The following is a 21,407-nucleotide window of genomic DNA, read 5'->3' as shown; positions in this document are numbered from 1 at the left end:
ATTATGATTGTGTAATTTATTTAAAAGTCTTACCATATTTAGTATATGTATTTTGGATAAGAGATCATTGGTCCTGTGGCCCTTGCATCAGCGTAAGGGGGCCAATGTGAGTGCATATAGAGGCATCAACATGGATGAGATTTTTTTTATTTCACGAGGATGGGGAGGTATGCTTTGGAGCTAGTTAGAACATCATGTGCCCTCATGGGGAAATTATGAAAATCTACAAAGATGTCTTAACATTGAACGTACTAATTGCTACTAACAAAATGATGGTCACAACTTTGCCTACTCTACTCCAAGGTGACAAAGTGAATATATATATATTTATACTCTCCTTCATCTTAATAGAGTACATAAGAGACAGAATTTGCAATGTAACTAATCATGTCACACCAAGCATGTTTAAATCTTAATATTAAAAAATAACCCTTAAACAACCTCATTCAACTCTATCATACGCCTCAGACATACCCAATTTAAAAGCTTCTCGCCCTTATTTTCTTTTATGATTTTTGAAAAAATGAAAGATCACATTAGGTATAACAATATTATCAAAATTTTGTTTATTCTTTAATAAAAGCTTGAAAAAGGGATACAACACGATGTAAAAAAGGCCTAAGTCTATCAGCAAACAGCTTAGCAATTATCTTATAAGGCATAGTACAAAGGTTGATGGGCTTTAATCCAAGCTATCTTCTTTTTTTTTTTTGGGAATTAAAGTGATTAGAGCGTGATTAGTATCAAAAGGAAAACTGAGTGAATTGAAAAAATCATAAGGCATTCCCCAAGGATAACCTCTTGATCCATATTTATTTGTCGTAACTATGTAAGGTTTATCTTTGATTTTAAATGTTTATAGAGATATGGATCTGTTTAAAGGAATTAAAATTGGTAGGAACTGTTCTGAAATTACTCACTTTTTGCAGATGATAAATTTTTTTTTTGTAGAGCAAACAAGAATGATATTTTAAATTTGCATGCAATCTTAATTTTAAAAAGAACAATTCTATCTATAGTTAGCATGTTGGAGAGAGTATTAGGAACATGGTTTTGTTTTTTTGGTTAAGTATTAGGAACATGGTAACCTCTAGGTTAAGGGTTAAAACTCTACGGAAAATGTAAAATACCTTGTTACGCTAGTGTTTTCCAATAGGAATATAACCCAAGTATGACAATTCATTGTTCGAAGAGTAGAAAGAAAACTTGGGAGTTGGAAAATTCCTTTGCTATCTCAAGAGGGTAGATTTGTGTTAATAAAGTCCGTTCTAAGTTCAATACCAATCTATTGGATTTTATATTTTTCAATTCCCACTAAAATAAATTCAAAACTATATTCCATTAATTCATGTTTTAAGAGCGGGGCCAACATAAATGGAACCTTATGGGGTGGCATATCTTGTGTAAACTAAAATCTTTAGGTGGGTTAGGATTTAGATTGCTACCAATCTATAATAAAGCATTGCTTCTCAAACTGGCATAGCGGTTGCTTACTCAATTCGATCAGTTATAGAGGTATTTACCAAATAATAATTGGTTTCATCTTTCTATTGTGTTTAAAAAAGGCTCCATTATTTGGAATAATATTATCAAGATAGTTCCATATCTTCATAACTTGGCATGTTGGAAGGTACGCATTGCTTCTAGTATTTCAATATGGCATGATCTATTTATACCCACGTTATGCATTTGTTAATGAACACATTTACAATGGAGATTAAAATGTTAATCTAGTATATTCATTGTTTCCTATGGAAATGGTCATTATTGTTCTTCATATTCCATTAAGTTCATCGCTTTTAGATGATTTTTTGTTCTGTCCATTTAGTAAAATTGGGGCATTTTCTACTAAATTACAGTTAATTGGTTAGTTCATAACCAAAATATTTCGAATGCTAGATGACCCTTTAGAAATTTATAGAATTTTGTGTAACTTCTGAAAATTCACTGAGTTTCGCATGTTTTTGTGGATAGTAATAGGTGCATTGTGTGTTACGAACTTGAGAGTAAGTTAACTTCTTTCTTGCCTGTTGATCTTTTATTGTTGTCTTTGTAAAAAAAAGTTTGAAAGTAGGTGACACCTATTTTTATCATATGATTTCTCTAAAAGGATCTTGTCACCTGGAACTTTGCTTAAGATCTGAATACTTTCTCTCACCATCTCTTTGTGAACTGGTTGAGCCTTTTATCCGTAGTCATTTATTAAAATCTAATAAATAGAATCTTGTTTCAATCTTTGCTATCACGTTTTATTTCTTTATATGAACCATGGTTTTGTAGGGAGTCCTCAAGGATAAGAAATTCAACGATTTCATCAGAGAGCTTGCATGGAACAAAAGAACAAGGGTAGACATACATAACAATATGGATGGACTACCAGGAGGTGGTAGATTGGTTGATGCAAGGATGAAGGTATAAAGCAAAAGATGGTTGTGAGAGTTTTTTACTTTACTTTATGACATTTTCCAACAGATGAAATATTTTATTATGACATTACTACCCTTGTATAGATTCCTTTATATCTTTATCATATAATAAACAGTAAGACCTACACCGTCAATTCTCTCTTCTATTTTGACCATGTAGACCCATATGGATAATATCATTTTCCAACCCCTTATCGGTTGGAGTGTAAAGATTAATTCCTTCCTCTCCCTTTTACTTTTATTTTCATTTGTTAAAAAACAAGTGTTTGGTAACATAGACCTTAAACCCCATTCGGGCAGGGTTATCTCCGCAGCCAGACAACCCTTTATAACACTGAAAACTGAAAAAAAGGAACATAAACAAGAAACCAAAGCAGGTCTCAAATTCGACTATATTTTCTCTCTCCCTCCTCTTCTTCTTCTTCTTCTTCCTCGTCAGAGGAAAATTCAGTCGAGAAGATGAAAAGCATAAGCAGCTCAGAACTCTTCAAAACTCCTCTTTTCGTGAAAATCACAGGTTTCATGCTCGTCGCCTGTGCTTTCTTCTACCTCGGCAAGCACGTCTCCGATGGAACTCAACCGCTCCTTTTTTTCAGCACTCACCAACAAGCTCCTATCGAGAACCACTTCCCTTCAATCTCCATCTCCCCCAATGCCAACAAAACGGTGGATCTCTCACCTCTCAGCTTGAATCCTCCAACACCGCCACCTCTACCTCCACCTCCACCTCCACCTTCACCGCCTGCATTGTTTCCACCGAGGATGGGAATTGTCGATGAGAATGGGACAATGTCGGAGGAATTCGAGGTGGGTGAATTCGATCCGGATCTGATTGAGAAATGGGGGAATTTGAGTGATCAGGTGGAGAAAGGGGATGAGAGTGTCTCGGTATCTAGTAAGTTGAATGTGAAGAGATTTGAGCTGTGTCCGGTTAGTATGAGAGAGTACATACCTTGTTTGGATAATGTGGAGGAGATTCGGAAGTTGAATTCGACGGAGAGAGGGCAAAAGTACGAGCGGCATTGCCCTGGGGAAGGAAGGGGTTTGAATTGTTTGGTTCCAGCTCCCGAGAATTACAGACCTCCGATACTCTGGCCTACAAGCAGAGATGAGGTAAAAGCTGAGAATTTCTTTCCTTTTCTACTGAAATTTTGCTCTCTTTAGTTACTGTAAGTCTGTTGCTGGGTTTGTCGAGTTTTGAAAAGGTCCATACGGTCTACATATCCCTGAAAAAAAACTTACATTTTTCTACCCTCGCCAGAAAGCACCTATACACTTCGAGAGCTCCCTTTGCTCAGTTTTGACTGCCCCTGTTGCCCACAATGTTTTTGAAAATTAAATAATACAACATCGAGGGGAATTTCTTCAAATTTTAGAAAAGAAGCTCTGAGAGGACAGTCCGTGGGGGGGTCTCTGCCATGCCATGCTTAGCCCAATTAAGGTCGCCAGAGCATCGAGGTTGGAGGGTGTTGATGATAACAGCTTTCTGATTTATGTAGGAAGCTCACTCAGCCCTACCATTCTATTAATGTCAAGACAAAAACCATTAGAACACCCCAAGTAACCATGCCAATCCCACCGTTCCCTATCCTTCAAATAGCCTCCATTGTGTTAGGTTTGAGCCTGTTAGCTCAAGACGGTGACCATCAGTTATATTCTTTCACATTTTTTTCAGTCATGAGTTTAAAACCAGTCAATCAGCCATCTGTACGAGTGTGAGATGCGTGAGCTATACCTATGGATAGCCCTTACAGAAGTGACAGAACTAGTTCCAGTTTGGATTGTGTTCTTGTATATCAATGCTCATATTATGTTCAATAAATGCCGGGCTAAAATATAATGTTCATTGATCCACATAGAATGCAATGAACCACTTGTGAGAAAGAGTCATCCCAAGGAAAAACATGTCAAAATGGTAAATGTACTGCCCCTTTGATAAGAGGCATGGAATTTTCTCAATATGGAGTCATTGGCCTAGTATTCTTCTGATGGACTGTGAATGCCCCTCCAAACAAAGAAAGTCACTCTTGTGAATGCTCATGGTTTCCAAACTGATTTCTAAATGACTTTCCTTGGGGGAAGGGAATAATTCAGGTTTTATGAACCCTGCGGTTGCCTCCTCCTCTCCCCCAATGCAAAAGTAAAGAAACTATAATATCAAATGTGTTTGGCATTCTTTGAAGTGACTTCCTAGTATGTGTAGTGATATTTAGGTCAAGGATTCTATAGATAATCTGTCACAACAATTTTTCACTATTAGTTTTTGTAATGAACCATTAACCAGTTCTTGATGATAGAAAAATATATAATTAATTTATACTCAAAGTCCTGTGAGAAAGAAAAAAAAACCATGCTTATCTTGAGGGCAGATTTACGAGTGTATGATCTGCATTAAACAACCTAAGCATTAGCTTATAACATGATGTGATTCACTACACTGTTATCTTTGTGCAAACTTTGAATTTCAAAACCGAAGCAGGTAACCACATATTGGTCATTTGAAGAAGAGTTTTATTTAACATAGCCCCATTTTGGATCATTTAAAGAAGAGTTCATTTTAACTCTTATTTAGGGTCTGGACGAGTGACTTCCAGTATTTAACCATATTGATCTTTTGTCTGTCTAAACTACCCAGTTAAAAACCTGATTGAACATTAAAATCCATCATGCTGTTGTGTAGATTGAGGATACATATGGTTCTACCAAACAGTTATTCAATATGTATTTGGATCTATGAGTTTCAATTCCAGACGTATTTCACTAGTTTCATCCAAAATACTTTGATTCCAGAAGGGGCTGAAATTTAAATAATTCCAATTATTTGAGTCAAATGTGGCCACAGCCAAAACATAAAATCATAGTTGTCATGGAGTCTAGGTGACCCTAAGAGTTGGAGGGGGCCTGGACGCAAGGCGACACCAAGAAGGCGCCGACCAAGGTACCAGGACGCCAAGGCGACACCTTAACAACTATGCATAAAACAATGGTTTCAGTTGAATTTAACAAAATATTTGGTTCCTGCGATGATTAAATCAAAATTTAATTCCTTTTGGAAAGAATCTTGTTCTACTGAGTCTTTAACTATTTCACGTCATTCAGTTTTTCTTTTTCTATAAAACACGGCTAAATGCATCCCATATTTCTGCCTACCGATTATTTCGGGAGTCAGGGCAGGCATTGCGAGTTCTGATCAGCGCACTCCAGTGATTTCTTCTATTACCATTAGAGTTGTTTAAATAACTTCCAATCTTCCATCCTTTTGTCATAGTATATTGTATTGAGAATCTTTTAGAAATATCTTTGAATTGCTTGTTTGGTTGAGCAACCTGTATTCAGCAACCAACTACATTCGATGAAATTCCTTTTCCTTGTTTTTGATTTGTGATTATTGGATCTAGACCTAAGGATGTTCTTTTTAATAAATTTGGATGTCTATCGCAGGTTTGGTTCAGCAATGTGCCACATACGCGTTTGGTCGAAGACAAGAGTGGCCAGAATTGGATTACAAGAGCGAAAGATAAATTTAAATTCCCGGGAGGTGGAACTCAGTTTATTCATGGGGCAGATCAATATTTGAATCAGATTTCACAGGTTTGTGACTTTAAAAATCGGAGTTCAAAGAATGGAGATAAATATTAAGTTTTCCCTATCTTGTCTCTTGGTGACATTGCTTCTTATCCTCTGGCCTGAATGTGCAGATGGTACCTGATATTGCATTTGGTTGTCATACCCGAGTTGTGTTGGATGTTGGTTGTGGAGTAGCAAGCTTTGGTGCTTTTCTGCTTTCACGTAATGTGACTACTATGTCAATAGCACCAAAAGATGTTCATGAGAACCAGATTCAGTTTGCATTAGAGCGTGGGGTGCCTGCTATGGTGGCAGCTTTTGCAACACACCGTTTGCCTTATCCGAGCCAGGCTTTTGATCTGATACATTGTTCAAGATGTAGAATTAATTGGACCCGTGATGGTACAACCTTTTCCTTTTTTCATGTATCAGGTTTAAAGATCTTGTTGTTTGAAAGTAGTCCAAGATATCTTCCTTGAAAAAATTATGCACCAAGGGTGCACATATAGGAGTCATCTTTGACAAGGTGAACCTATTTAAAGTATGAGTCATCTTTATTTTGTATATTCCTATTTAGAGATATAAACAGATTGATGGATCGAATTTAAAGCAGGTATACTATTATCTGATTCAAAGCCAATTTGTCTATCTGGTATCTGAATTTGATTTGACATTCGATGGATAATTTCTTCTGACCATCAGAATTCAAATTTGATAATGTTTGACTACCATTTCATAGTATACAGAATATATTTTAATAACTTAAATAAGAAATTATTAACTTATGTAATAGATTATTAATCTTATTAATAAAAGTTTTCAAATACAAAAGTATACATATATCTAATATAAATTCTTATATAATTATGCAGAGAACTTGATGTGTCAATATCTGAATTTGTATACCATAACTGCTTATCCTACGAATATTCAAATATATGCAAGGTTTTAAAATGCGGAATCGGACAGTGAAGATTCCGATCCGATCCTTCAAGAACCCTAGAATCGGTCCACAGATCCAAAAACAGGGAGATTTCTAGGGTTTTGAGTATGAATCGGCCGTGTCGGATCGTTCGAAATCGGGATCGATCATGGCTGATTCCGATACGAATCGGCTGATTCTACGATCTGATTCCCGATTTTTAAAACCATGAATATATGGATATTTATTCAGATTGGAGCTGAATCGTCAACAATCCTTTTACATCCTTGTCCATATTTAGAACTCTTAACATATTGAAGGTTTGATAAGATGTTGTAAAGATGATAACTCTATATTATAACTGCTTTCTATTTTTGTCATTGTAGATTCAATGCCTGATTAGTAACATCTTTTCTAGAGTGAAGTGCATATACCAATAAATGAATTTGTATCTGAATATTTTATGGTTATCTTTTGATGTTTGTTATCTGATGATCTTTTGATATTTGTTATCCGAGGATTCAGATAAATATCCAAATATATCCAGATTGGAGCTGAATTTTCAACTCTCTTTTCATCCCTGTCCGTATTGGTACTCTTATAAGATTGAAAGATTTCTAGCTTTTGTAAATTTGATATTGAACTCATCTTTACCAAAAATGCACCTTTGCACGTTATAATTCATTACTATGTTTTCTATCTATATTTAAAACTCTAGCCACATTGGAGAATTAATAAATTTTGTGAAGTTGATTTTGAACTCTATCAATAGCTGTCTCCAATTTTTTGTTTGCTGAGATCCTAATGCTTGATTACTACACTTCCTCATACTGATAATGACTTTGTTTTTGTTCCTTCTATTGTGGTGAAGATGGAATTCTGCTTCTGGAGGTCAACAGGATGCTGAGAGCTGGAGGATACTTTGCCTGGGCAGCACAGCCTGTTTACAAACATGAAGAGAACCTACAAGAGCAATGGAAAGGTTGCTCATTCTAAGTTGATTTACCACAACATAAAACCTTTGCAGTGATAAAGTTATTTTTAATGCTGACATTGGCTTTTGAAGCTTCAGAAATGTTAATATGTTATATAATTTTACAAGTACATGGAAAACATTTATTCTGGTAGAAATACATGGCATTCAGTTTTGAACTTGTTGATAATGAGTTTAAGATGATATTACTGCTTTTAGACAACATTTGATTCAGATGTCAGTTAGTTTTTGTCCAGAGATGGAGGACCTTACTGTTCGTCTTTGTTGGGAGCTTGTGAAGAAGGAAGGATATATTGCTATATGGAAGAAGCCTTTAAACAATAACTGCTATGATAGTCGTGATGCGGGAGCTCAACCTCCACTATGTGATCCCAATGATAACCCAGACACTGTTTGGTATCTCCGTTAAACCCTGTGCCTTTCAGTTTCCAGTAGAACTTGATAGGAACAATTTTGAATATGAAGTGAAGTATTTAAGTCTAGGTTACTTTTTTTTATTATTTATTGTTTGGGGGGGAGGAGGCTACAAGACTAATGGAGAGAGAGCTTTGATATTCATGTTGTAAAACTAAATTTTGGAAATTATTTTTTATTTTATTTTATTTTTTCTGTCTTTCTAGCTAGTTCTTCACCTGTGCCCTCTTATTGATTTACTAGCCAGCCAACAGAGCAAATTCACAGACCAGGAAATTTCAGGAGAGGGAGAGTTTCTCCTGTAGACTGCAGTCCAGCATGGATCATGTTCCATCATCCTCCACCTGACATCATTCCACTCAGACAACTTGGGTGCCATGTAGAGGAAATATTATATCCTCTTCCTTTCTTCTTTGGGTTTGTTCACTCTTCTAAAGCTGACCCAATTCTGATTTCTAGACATCATCAGGTTGGATCAGTCACCTCGGTTTTGGAGAAAATCTTCCAAGTTTTAGTTCCTAAACTTTTTTCTTCTTCTTGGCCCTGAAAACTCTGCATCCAATTCATGGCAGTGAAACATGATGATACATAGCCATTGTTGTGTAAGAGCATCAACTTAGTCTTTTCTCAAAAGATAATACCTTTGCATTAAATAATAGAAGAGACAGTTTTGGACTAGTGGACAATTCTTGCCTCTCATATTTTCAGTGTGTCCTCTTGAGTTCAGTATCTTGGTTCAACTTACTTGCATAAGCTGAAATATTGTGGGATGGGGGTTAATCCCATTAGTTGGTCAACTTTAGAGAGGGAAAAAAAAACATTAATGATTCTCTCAATTATTGCAGGTATGTTGGTCTGAGAGCATGCATTTCTCGATTACCTGTGAATGGGTATGGAGCCAATCTTACTGCATGGCCTGCACGCCTGCATTCTCCTTCTGATAGGCTCCAGAGCATAGGTATTGAAGCCTACATATCCAGAAAGGAGCTCTTCAGGGCAGAATCCAAGTACTGGGATGAAATAATAGAAAGCTATGTTCGTGCTTACCACTGGAAGGAATTAAAACTACGGAATGTGATGGATATGAGGGCTGGGTTTGGAGGGTATGGACATCTGATAACCACTTTCTTGCATTTTTCCTATTTCTATTGAAGAGTGCTTCCCCATATGTGCTTGAATTAATTAGGTATCTTTAATGGATTTTATTTTTTCTTTCTCTTTCAGAAAATTTGAATGAATCATTGTGGTAAATTGCAGGTTTGCTGCAGCGTTATATGATTTAGGGATAGACTGTTGGGTTATGAATGTCATTCCTGTTAGTGGGCCGAATACCTTGCCTGTTATTTATGATCGTGGACTCATAGGAGTTATGCACGACTGGTATGGACTAGTTATCTTACTTCAATGAAGTGATTGATTTTTTATTTTTCATTAAGCATTTACTTGGGGTTTTTGAATTTGGCCATATTTGTACTGTTTTTGTTTGATAAATAGGTCATTTCCAGTTTGTGGTTAAGTACACTAACTGTGAAGTATTTTGATGTGCTGAAGTGTATATCAACACATGATCAATAAGTTGCATACAATAGACGATTATAAGCTATATTTTCACTTAGTTGCTAGGAATCTAAAAGCTTGATATGGACAGTCCGCTAGATTTTTGTGGGTTCACCAATTATGTCATTTTGCGGAGGAAAACCCCGGATCAAAGATTATACATTTATTTGTCGGATTGGGAACCCTCAATATTAAAAGTTAAATAAGTTAATTAAATTGGTTAGAAGAAGAAAGATTTAAGGAAACAACGAAGAAAATGTGAAACATGGAATGACAAGAGGAGATAGTATAAAAGAAGAAAAAGATAAGAGTTATCCTTTGCTTACTGGGATACTTTTTACATTACTGAAGTATATTCTAGATGCCAAGATTTCTGTTCACATATATAAGATTGAAGTCATGTGGCTCATGCCCGTCTTGTCAACAATGATGCTGAAGTATACCCTTTTAAGTCAGCCTTCACGAAAAAAATATGCCAATTGATCACTTGTTCTGAAGAGTAATTCTTCAATCATGTCTTCCTTTTTGAATGGGGGAAACTTTGATGCGTCTGTTCTTGTCTTGACGCAGTAGAAGATAAGTGGGCTAGATATCATTCTAGCACAAATGACCCTCGAATCCACAAGGTAGAAGATAAGGACGAAAATGTCAGTTTTCAATAGATTTCAAGCTAAAGATTACAAACCCTAAAGAGACCTTATATAATAGGTCAAATACAATTCAAAAAAAAAAAAAAAAGTGTGTGCAAATTTAAAATTCAATTGTTGCGCCAAAATTCAAATTTGAAATTCAAATTTCAAAACTTCGGAGGGCATTTTCGCCTTCAAAACGCTCCCAAACAGCCAGAAAACGCATACATCAGCGCCATAGGCTCTAATCCCTGAAGAGCTCCTTGAGATCTTCGATTTGATATATGATTCGCCCCATTCTGCCCTAATACCTCCGACCACTCCAGGTGGACTTCTGCTGGTCCAACCGGCTCAAATACTCATCTGATATCTCCTCTACATCATATCCACTCTTTATCACCTCTATCATTCCTTGCAAAATATTGAAGAGTTCCTTCATGGAAGTCTCCTTTTCCCAAACAGCAGCCTTGTCTTCCTCGTTGGGTGCCTTAGAGGAGGAAAAAACAGCTCTGCAACCACTTGACACAGGGAAGCAATGAAGAAAGGATAATAGGAATTGGTCACTGTTGAAACCCTTGATCTTCTCTGGTTGAAAGTTGAATATCAAGCAGAAGCCTTAAACTTCAGAGGGAGAGAAAACGAATCTGCATTTTTGTATTTTTTTTTCTGTAAAAAATGGTTAAAGAAGATACCCAGAGCGTAGCTGTTACAAGCATTTATAAGATAGGACCCTACTCTCAAACTTCAAGGCATAAGCATCTTAATTGACTCTAAACTGGAATAATTCTGTCCAACTACATGAAAACAACTTAAAGAAGCATAAAAGACTTAACCAACCCTACTAAAATCTATTAAAAACAGGTATAATTGTTCTAATAAGCAAACGAAATAAGAAATAAGACACTAGGGGGTACTGTAGCATGTGAACAGTACATATGAACAATAACCTGGCATAATTAGGACTCTAACTTGGATTGAAGTTCTCTTATCAATTCGGATGTGACTGGCTGCTCCCCTTCAAAATGACACTGCTCTTCAAATTCTATGCTTAGACGGAATTTATGGAGAAATCTCCATTGCCAGGAGTGCTGCCCTAATGGCTCCTACATCAGTTTGGTCTGTTGTAATACAAGGTTTTATGCCCATTGCTCTGTAGTCTGCTTAGCACCAAACCTAGCAACAGTTTTTTTCCTTGGTATCACTACCATATTAGTGAACTCTTTGGAGATTCATCATCAGGAGGTAGGAATTCCTTGGTATCACTACCATATTAGTGAACTCTTTGGAGATTCATCATCAGGAGGTAGGAAGACTGGCTGTTGCAGAATGCATACTGCGAAGGAAGCAAGTTTTTGGAGTGGCTTGGGAAGTTTCTCATATGAACTTGAATGCTCTACTGCATGGGTATGAGTGTTAAACCCATGAAGTGTATGTATGGTATTAAAAACAACAGATTCTGCTTTATTGGGCTGATTCTCTTGGTCTTTTCTTTCTCAACTTTCTAGTATTGCACCATCCACAAGCATTGGCATCCCCTCCAATCTTTTGGATTTACAATCCATTTAAGGCCAGAGGAAGTGGTTCTCTCCTTAGTCTGAGGATTGTGGTCGTAGAAAGTGATTTTCCATATAAGCATAATTCAGGTGTTGGTTGTAGTGATTAACACATCACTCTCCTTTCTCCTGAGGTCGGCAAACAAGGTGGAAAACATTTTGGAATATGGTGTCAAAGCTTGTATTGCAATGTTTTGAATCAAGTTGGCTAAGGTTTAGATATTGCATATCCTTGCACTTCACACTAGTACCACTAGTTGGATAATCATCTGAAAATTGAATCTTTCCTTTTATAGATTCTTGAGATGTCATGTACTAGCATTTGATACTTTTATTTGATGCTTCACCATGAGAAAGCATAACTCTATAGTTGTGTCTAACAAGCACAAATAGGAATCTTCCTTGAAGAAAAAACTCATGATCTGTACAAACTTGTTTCTATCAACGATGAGAGGAGTCTGAATATTTCCTTCTAGAATGAGTATGTCTGGGATGATGATGTTGAGATGGATGAGTGGGAAGATTAGAAAAGATAGATTTAATGCATGCATTGATGGAACTTAGGAGGGACAGTTGACTGAGATGGCTTTTGTCCGTATGCAACAAAAACCAATAACTCCAACGTGTAGGTGTGAATGTGTGATACAGTGCAAATTGAATGCTTCCACTGGAGGTGATGTCACACCCCGGCCCGGTTATTAAGGGCCAAGTATGGCGGGATGTCTCTAACATCCAACCAATCCCCAAGGATCTCAAGTGCAGTACCCTATTCACAATCATTGCTCACAAATACAGTAATCAGAGGCAGCGGAAACAATTTAATTAATAGAGATAACATCATTAGTAAGAGAAGTCTAAATGATATTTCATTTATATAAATGATAAGGCTTGTGATACAACTATACAGTTCTCAAAGGTAGCACAGAGTAAAAGTATACAAGAAACTATTCTATAAATATATAAAGCATTTATAAAGCATAAAAGAGCGGGAGGTAGCCTGACAATCGTGCCAAGATCGAGGTTGCTAATCATCGTTGCGCACGAAGTATCGTGCACTTCAAACTCAGCGCCGTAAATCCAACATTAGAAGTAACTAAATCACCTGAAAAATAAGGATATCCACAGGGGTGAGCTCTCAACTGAGCCCAGTAAGGGGGGTATAAGCATACAAACACAATAAATCCATGATGCATGTGCTAAACTAACATGTTCCTAGCACAGATACTAAGTCTCATGGGGTATAAGTACTACTACTAGTGGTAGATGCTAACCTCGGTCCCGGAACTAACCCTTGGTCACCCGAGCGAAACCATTCTATCACGTGAGACCCGCCGATTCGGAACTAACACATCGGACCTGACAGACCCCAAATGACCAACCCACGCTTGTTATTCCCACAGTGGAATTAGCGACCCGCTAACATGGGATGAAGATGGCATCCCGAACTAACACATCGGTCTCTACCACGGGTTGTCCAACACCTTTCCCCCTGTTGGTAAGGGGCGCAGTACTGGGTAATGAATATCAACCTAGCTCAGTGCACTCTAAACATGATGAGGCAAGCATGATCTGAGTTATAATTTACCAAATTCCATCATCATAAATTCACATCATATAAATAATCAATGCAAATGCAATGCAGTATGTCTTTGTGCAACCTATTTTATATGCAGTCTAATGCATTAAATAAAAGCTAGAAAACTACATGCTCCAGGTATAGAGGTAATGATGCATGAGCATGGCATTCAGCATAAAGTTGAAATTAATGTGATAAACACGCAGAAAATTAAGGTCGAATCCCCTTACCTGTAGTTGTAGCTAGCCTAGGTGAATAAACTCCAATAGACAGGCAAGAACAGACCAAGATAGTCCTAAATATGAGACAAGAATATTATAGATTAGTTATAGAAGGAATTCTAGGCCAGTTACCCACCAACAATCCAACAAACCGACTAGACAACAGTAGAAACAGCCCTAAACAACATACCAAACACCATGCAATAGGTTCTGGGATGGTCTAAGGTCAAGTCCCAAGGGGTCTAGGCCATAAGGGCACAAAAATGGGGGAGCCGGATGCAGACTTCCAGGGAGCCGGTCAACCGCCCCTGGGCCTGCAACAGCATCCGGGTCAGTGTCCGAATTTGGGGGTTTTGCTTCAATTGGCCAGATCTTTGCATGCATGGCCCAAATTAGGAGTTTTAACATTAATTTAAGGTGGGTCAATCTATTTTGGGTTCCAAATTCATAATTAGTTAGTTAATTTAGGAATTTCTTCAATTAAACCTAAATTAGCTAGGTTAGGGTTTACTATACAAGTAATAGCTTCAACATTGAAGGTCTGATTAGAGTTTAACACTCAATTTCAGGTCTGATTGGGCTGGAATTAGTTAGAACAGCCCAATCTCACAACAAAATCTAATTATTCAAGCTTAACTTTGAAGCTTTAATGGAGTCTAGCCATCTTAGGTGTATTTAGACTAAAAATAAACTAAACTTAGAGGAGAAGGAGAAGGATACAGCAAGGGTTCTCAGGGCTTACCAGAAATTAGAGGCAGAACAGGTGCTGGAAGCATTTCTAATGGAGATTCAAGTTCAGGTTCGGTTGTGGGAGGTAAGCCTTCAAGAGCAACCCTTGTTCTCTCTTCTTCTCTTCTCTTTTCCCTTTTCTTTCTTCCTTCTCCAAGCTGGAACGAATTTTTCAGCTTCTCTAACTTGTCATGTGGTTTGTAAATAACTTAAGAGAAGATATGTATATATATATATAGGATACTTAACCACTAAGGGGCAGAATGGTCATTTGGTTATAAATTATTTCTAAAATTAATTCTCTTGTATTTACTACCTTAATTCAGCCATAGAATGATGTCATGCGACATTAAAGGTCATCTGAACACGGGTAATTGTCTGGAACAGCATTCCCCACTGGGGAACTGGGTCCCACAGGGGCAATTTTACTAAAATACCCTTCTAACCCTATTTGGTCGTATAAAACGTTATATAAATATATTTTAAATTATACTTACATTGAGTTTAATTAAGGGGGAGGTCCTGCAGCCTGTCCAGCCAGCAGACCCGACACAGGTAGCTCTGGTGCGGGGTCCCACAAGGTAAAAATTACTATTCTACCCCTAATACACTAATTAATTAGAAATACAACATACATACATATAAAATGGGATTCTTACTTGGGATTCGGCCTAAGACAGCGAGAGGCTTCGCAGGCCATCAATCTAGCATGCCAAGCTTATGTGTTGTCTTTCGCTAGACACCTCAGACTCATTTAAGGCCACGGTAGTTTGCTGATCGGAATGCCTTTACAAACGAGTCATGAGATAGGTCTGAATTTCTTAATCAAGATGGCCCTCAACTTAGAGGCTAGCATGGCCAAATATTGAACCAGAACCTGAAATCACACAGATTCCAAAAGTTCAAATTTTTTTGGAAATTTGACCGGGTTTCACAGGTGAACCGTGAACCAAGACAGAGAGAATGAACCTGACATGATGACTTATGAGTTGATAGGTGAGATGGCTCTAGATACAGTGGAATGGCAGAAGAGGAATCATCTGTGGTCCCATATCATTATGATAATCAGTTGAATCAGAAGAGAAAGGAAATGTTGCAGGAAAAAAGAGTTCTCCATCTAGTTCCCTCTTAAAGTGCATCCACCCTACATCTCCTGGTTGCTACATCATCCATAGATTGTGGTGACATCTACTGATAAGCTAATGCCAATTGAAGGAAAATTCAAAAGAAGGAGATGCAAGAGAATGAGCAGTAAGGAGAGTGTTGGATTGTATATGTAGCAACCCAAGAGGGGAGTGAATTGGATTTCGATGATGTTGCCCACTTTTTTGTTCTTTTCCATTCAGCACTCAAGGAACAATAAGGTTTATGAAAACAACAAATCAAACCACAAAGAAGACACAATATTTTAGAGTGGTTCGGTCCCCTTGACCTACGTCCACTACCAAGCACACTCGTATACTTGAATTTCCGGTAACCGTATTGCTCTTCCAATAGTGCCAATAAAACCTTACGCGTTTTTTCCAAGGGTTCAAACCCTTCATGGAGTTGTTTCTAGGATCACAACTTCAACCCAATCCTTTCTTGGAGGATTTGTCCCTAACACTTTCACAAAGTGGTTGATTGGGTTTTTCAACTCACAATGGCATAACATAAGTAGATAAGAAAATGAAGCACAAAGCAATAAACACCCTCTAATCTTGCGTAGATATACAAATGAATATCACTTACTTGATTCCCACGACAATGGCCTTTTCAAGTTTGGATTTTTCACTCAAAAACTTTAAGGGAATTCTCTTTTGAACATCCTTTATTTCAATTCCCCCAAGTCTCTAAAAGTCTACTCTTATATCAAAGATTGATCCCCTATTTATAGGCTTCAGCACAACAGATAAATTTAGAGCTGTTGAGATAACCACGGTCGACCTTGGCTTCTCGCAGTTGACCTCGGTGTGTGAACCGTTGCAAGATATATTACCATTTTTAAGAATATACACTCTCATGCAGTCGATCTCGCACCAAGAGGTCCGAGGCCCAACTCTCTATCATTGTGCTGCTGCAATACGCGGTCAACCTCGACCATTCTGCGGTCGACCTCAGGGTTCTTCCACATGCCTAAAAGAGCCTTGATTCGTGTCAGTTTTTTGCTCAACTTCAGCCAGGCGACTTGGCCATCACACCTAGTGATATACACAAGATTTCTAGGCCTTTCTGACTTGATAAAAAACATGATTAACCATTCTAAGTTCAAGGTCAAGTCTATGGTCAAGTACCACTATGGAAGAGTCAGGGTTACTACCATTTGTCAGGTCAGGGTACACATTAAGCTTTTAGTCCAGTTTTTTAGGTCTGGTTAAACCATTGGTCACTGTCGTGGAGGAATCAATACAACTTATGCTACTAAGACTAAATCAATAAAAATAAATCCTTAGTCTAGAAACATAAGTCTAGTGTTCACAACCAAAATGTCGTTGAAGCTCAGTGAAGAAGTAGATGCTCGGGTTCTGAATCACTTGAGCTCTCCAAAGTTCTCTAACACAAAATGTCTTCCAAATGAACGCTCTTGGAGATAAACCATTGTTGCTCAAAGCTCAGTGATCAATGCTTGCTTGGCTTTTCAAGTACTCGATACTTCAGAGGAGTTGACCGGAAAGACCTTTCTTATTAGAGTAATCCTTTGGATGATGTCCACAAAGCACACATTAGAGAACATGCTTTTTCAACACTTAACAAACATGTTAGAGTCACCAAAACAATAATAGCTATTGGCAATATTCCAACAGAGGGAACTAGTGTTATTTTTTATTCCCTAAATGTCTATTTTCTATATTGTGAAAGGCACAATATGAAAGTTAAATGACAAGATATAAGACAAAAAAAAAAATGTGAAATATTTTGTTGGTGCCATTGGCTATTCAAGGCATGCATTTAAATATTTAGATCTTTAATTTTTTAAATAATTATTTAACATCATTGGACGGTCTTAGGAGGTATTTATGTTGTCATTTGAACTAATTTTTATCAAACTAGTTCCTTCGTTGTCTATTATTTGATACTTGAAGTCCTTTTGCCAGGTGTGAGCCATTTGATACATACCCAAGAACTTATGACCTATTGCATGCAGCAGGTCTCTTCTCAACAGAACAAAAAAGGTATTCATTGAGAATTTTAGCTGGAGGGCATTTTTTGCTTGCATTTTATTTTCCTTTTCCACACTTTTTGACACCCTTCTGTTTATAAATGCTATGAAATGAATGCTCAAATGAGGATCTGTTTGCAACCACTTCTTTCCCCCAACTTGTGGTTAATCTATATTTCTTTTACTTTCTTCTTCTCCCGCTACTTCCCTCGTTAAGTAATCTATTTAATGAATTATACCACATATTTTGGTTTTAATTGAAAAAGAACGTTTCGAAATTTATATAGAAGCACAGTTACTTAATATAACTCAACTCAACTCAGCCTTATCCCAACTAAATGGGGTCGGCAACATGAATCCTTTTTTGCCTATCAGATCTATTCATAGCCATACTTGTTACTAGTCCTAAGCTATGCATGTCTTTCCTCACAAATTCTCCTAGAGTCATTTTAGTCCTACCCCTGGCTCTTTTAGCTCCTTCAATTTAAATCAAATCATCCCCCCGTATTGGAGCATTCAAAGGCATCCGTTGTACATTTCTGTGTCACCTCAAACTACTTTATTGCAACTTATCATATATTGTAGCTACTCCTAATGTAGTTCTAATTTGTTCAGTCCTTATTTTATTTTTATTTTTTTATACTTTTACCACTCATCCATCTCAACATCCTCATTTCAGCTACACTACGCTTGTTTTTATGTTTTTTTGTTATTGCCCAACAGTCAGCTCCATACATCATTGCTGGTCATATATCTGTCCTATATATAGCTTCTATGGTTGATCTTCCTGGCATAAAACTAAATTGTTTGTCTGAAATATTGGTTTCTTGTCCCAGGCAGTTTCAATTGCTTCCTCTCATAATTTCATAGTAAGTTTTATTCCTCTATAGCTATTACAGCTTGGAAAATCACCTTTATTTTTATCAAACGGCTTTAAATATCACCTTTATTTTTATAAAGCAGAACCACAATGCTTCTCCTCCATTCATATGCCATTTTTCTTGTGCTCATAATCTTGTTAAACAACTTGGTTAAATAAGTTATTCCGCTAGTTCCTAAGCTCTTTCACACTTCTATTGGAATACCATCTAGACCTACTGTTTTACCTATTTTCATCTTCTTTAAGCTTGTTTTATTTCAGGCACCCTAATTTTTCTTATATATCGATATTTGGTTTCATGCTGGTTCCTACTTCCTACAACCTTCTAAAACACTATCAATTGTATTATTTTCATTTAGTAGTTGTAGAAATAGTTTTTCCATCTCTTTAATCTCCTCATCCCTTGTTAATATATTATATTCTTCATTTTAAAATTGTGATAGGGATCCTCATATTTCTTAGTCCTTGCTTCCCCTACAACTTCTTAGCTTCATTTCTGTACTTTTTTTAATCTTCCTCATCCGTAGTCCTTTACCAAGTTTTACAACTAGATTCTAAGCCTTAATGGCTGCTTGAACTTTATCATCTCACCATCAAGTTTCCCTAGATGAATGTTGTTTGTTTTTTTAGATTCTCCTAGAACTTTTTTAGCTACATTCTTAATATAAATAACCATCTTCTTTCACATCATATCAGTGTCTTCATCGAAGTCCTACCTTGTGTTTCTAATTAATGTCTTATTCTCCTTCTAAGTTTCACCATCTTATCTTAGGGCAAATAATCTCAAATTTCCTATGATTCAGCAGTTTAAAACACCTCAATGACCATTAATCTATGTTGAGTTGTTAACCTTTATCATTACATGATAACCTATCAGCCGTTCTAGTTAGAAAGTATTCTATTTGACTGCTATGTGCCCACTTTTGAAGGTTATTAAGTGTTATCTTTTCTTTTCATAACATGTGTTTACTATTGATAAATCATAAGCCACAACAATGCTAAAACTGAAGTCCCCTCATTCCTTTCTCCAAAACCATATCATCCATGAATTCTTTCATAACCATTTAGATCTTCCCATATAATAAACCTTTTCTCTTTGACTTAATTCCTTCAACTAGCGAAATTGTTTTAGAATAGTTACTTAATATAATAGTTTAATAGCTCCTTGATCAACTGTTTGACATTTCTTTTGATCACTGCCACAGATGTAACATTTCATCTATCATGCTTGAGATGGATAGGATTCTGAGGCCAGGTGGACATGTTTACATTCGTGACTTGTTATCGGTTATAGATGAACTTCAAGAAATTGCAAAAGCAATGGGATGGCAAGCAACAATATATGATACTGAGGAAGGTCCCCACGCAAGTCGGCGGGTCTTGATGGGTGAGAAGCGTCTATTACGTGCTTGAATCAGTGAAAAAGGAGGACAGCATGTAAACTTTTGCTCCTTTTCCTTATGAGAACTGTACTGCCCTCATTGGATTCGCTAGACTTCTCCGAAGGAAAGCAAAGGACGATGGAGCACTGCTAAAGCTGATTGCATACTTGGAATCTCCCCTCCCCAATGACAAGATCTGATTGGATACTTGGGATCTCCACTCTCCAATTATGTGTATTGAGATTAAATATTTCAATCCATTAATTGTGAAATCATCCATGTAATTTGTACCTGTAAATCTAATCTGACTGCCTAAATGTTTTAGGATAACCCAATTTCTTTTCAAGAATAACCGAAGGCAAGAGAAAACGAATGAAAAATTATTGTCGTTCCGTTTACTAGAATTGTGGAAGTGTTCTATGTATTTGTATTTGTAAATTGGAGCTGACTGTCTAGCATGTTGTAGGGTAATCAGATTTCAAATGGAGAATATTAAAGCAAAAGAAAAGTATAATCTTGTACCCAGAGCATAACTTGTCTTCTGAGTTGATGAGAGGTTTTAGCTTCAACTTTTCAATACCAGACCTGTTTGAACTCTGAAGATCTTAACATTCTAGCAGATGCAAAAGGCCCAAGGAAAACAGAAAGGCAGTGCCTAACAAATATGACCCCCTACCCCCTGGTTATCAATGCATTTAAAAGGAAAATTAAAAGAGTCTGCCAGTTGGACTTGGGGCTCTTGGAAACACATTCTGGTGGCAACCGGATGCTCCAAAAGTTCCTTGCGAACAGAAGGCATCTTTCATAGCTACTTTTTTTTTTTTATATAAATATGTCATAGCTACTTAATGAATGGTTTGGCTGTATCAGTGGAATGTATACTGATGAGGGGCCAAACTACTGACCTGGAACACCAAAATGGCTTTGGATCGATCTCCCATTGTTCTGAAAGATTTCATGGATCTCCATTTATGCAGTTTCAAATGAGTTTAATGGTTTTGATGATTGGTTGAACAGGCGAATTGGTAACCAAACTGGGGTTTTAAGACTATTGGGATTTACTGGGCACAGTGTCAATGTCTTCATTTGACAATGTATCTATTTTAAGACGAGTATGATTTCTCTAAATGTTCGTTTAGTGCCTTAGAAGGTCGTCTGTTGTTTAGTACAAGATGAAGTACATGAATTGTTGAAAAAACAAAGAGGAAAGCCTTGTACATGATGGATCATGGTTGAGAGAAGCTCTCAAATGAGACATGTAGCTTATCAAAGTCATTTTCCATCTATCCAATGGTCAGAATGACTAAATACGTAGTCAGTCCACATGGCAAAACAAGCCACTTACAATCGGAACCTCATCAAATTGTGCTGCAGTTGGCTATGCTTTTTCTTTTCTTTTTGGGTTCTTTTTGTTCTCT

General features: G+C 37.0%; 1 protein-coding gene across 1 annotated transcript; it reads left to right on the top strand.

Annotated features, from left to right (window-relative positions):
- The first annotated feature begins 2,824 nt into the window (after window positions 1–2,824).
- Window positions 2,825–20,514, top strand: LOC122671642 (probable methyltransferase PMT11). The gene is made up of 9 exons (XM_043868983.1): window positions 2,825–3,539; window positions 5,868–6,017; window positions 6,125–6,395; window positions 7,787–7,897; window positions 8,146–8,305; window positions 9,169–9,426; window positions 9,581–9,703; window positions 17,663–17,740; window positions 19,813–20,514. Exons 1-9 carry the CDS (start codon window positions 2,886–2,888, stop codon window positions 20,018–20,020), a joined length of 2,013 nt encoding a protein of 670 aa, XP_043724918.1. The 5' UTR covers window positions 2,825–2,885; the 3' UTR covers window positions 20,021–20,514.
- Window positions 20,515–21,407: the final 893 nt, after the last annotated feature.

The sequence above is a fragment of the Telopea speciosissima genome, chromosome 1 (genome assembly GCF_018873765.1).
Source record: "Telopea speciosissima isolate NSW1024214 ecotype Mountain lineage chromosome 1, Tspe_v1, whole genome shotgun sequence".
Classification (NCBI taxonomy): Eukaryota; Viridiplantae; Streptophyta; class Magnoliopsida; order Proteales; family Proteaceae; genus Telopea; species Telopea speciosissima.
This window is presented reverse-complemented; position numbering and strand designations above follow the sequence as displayed.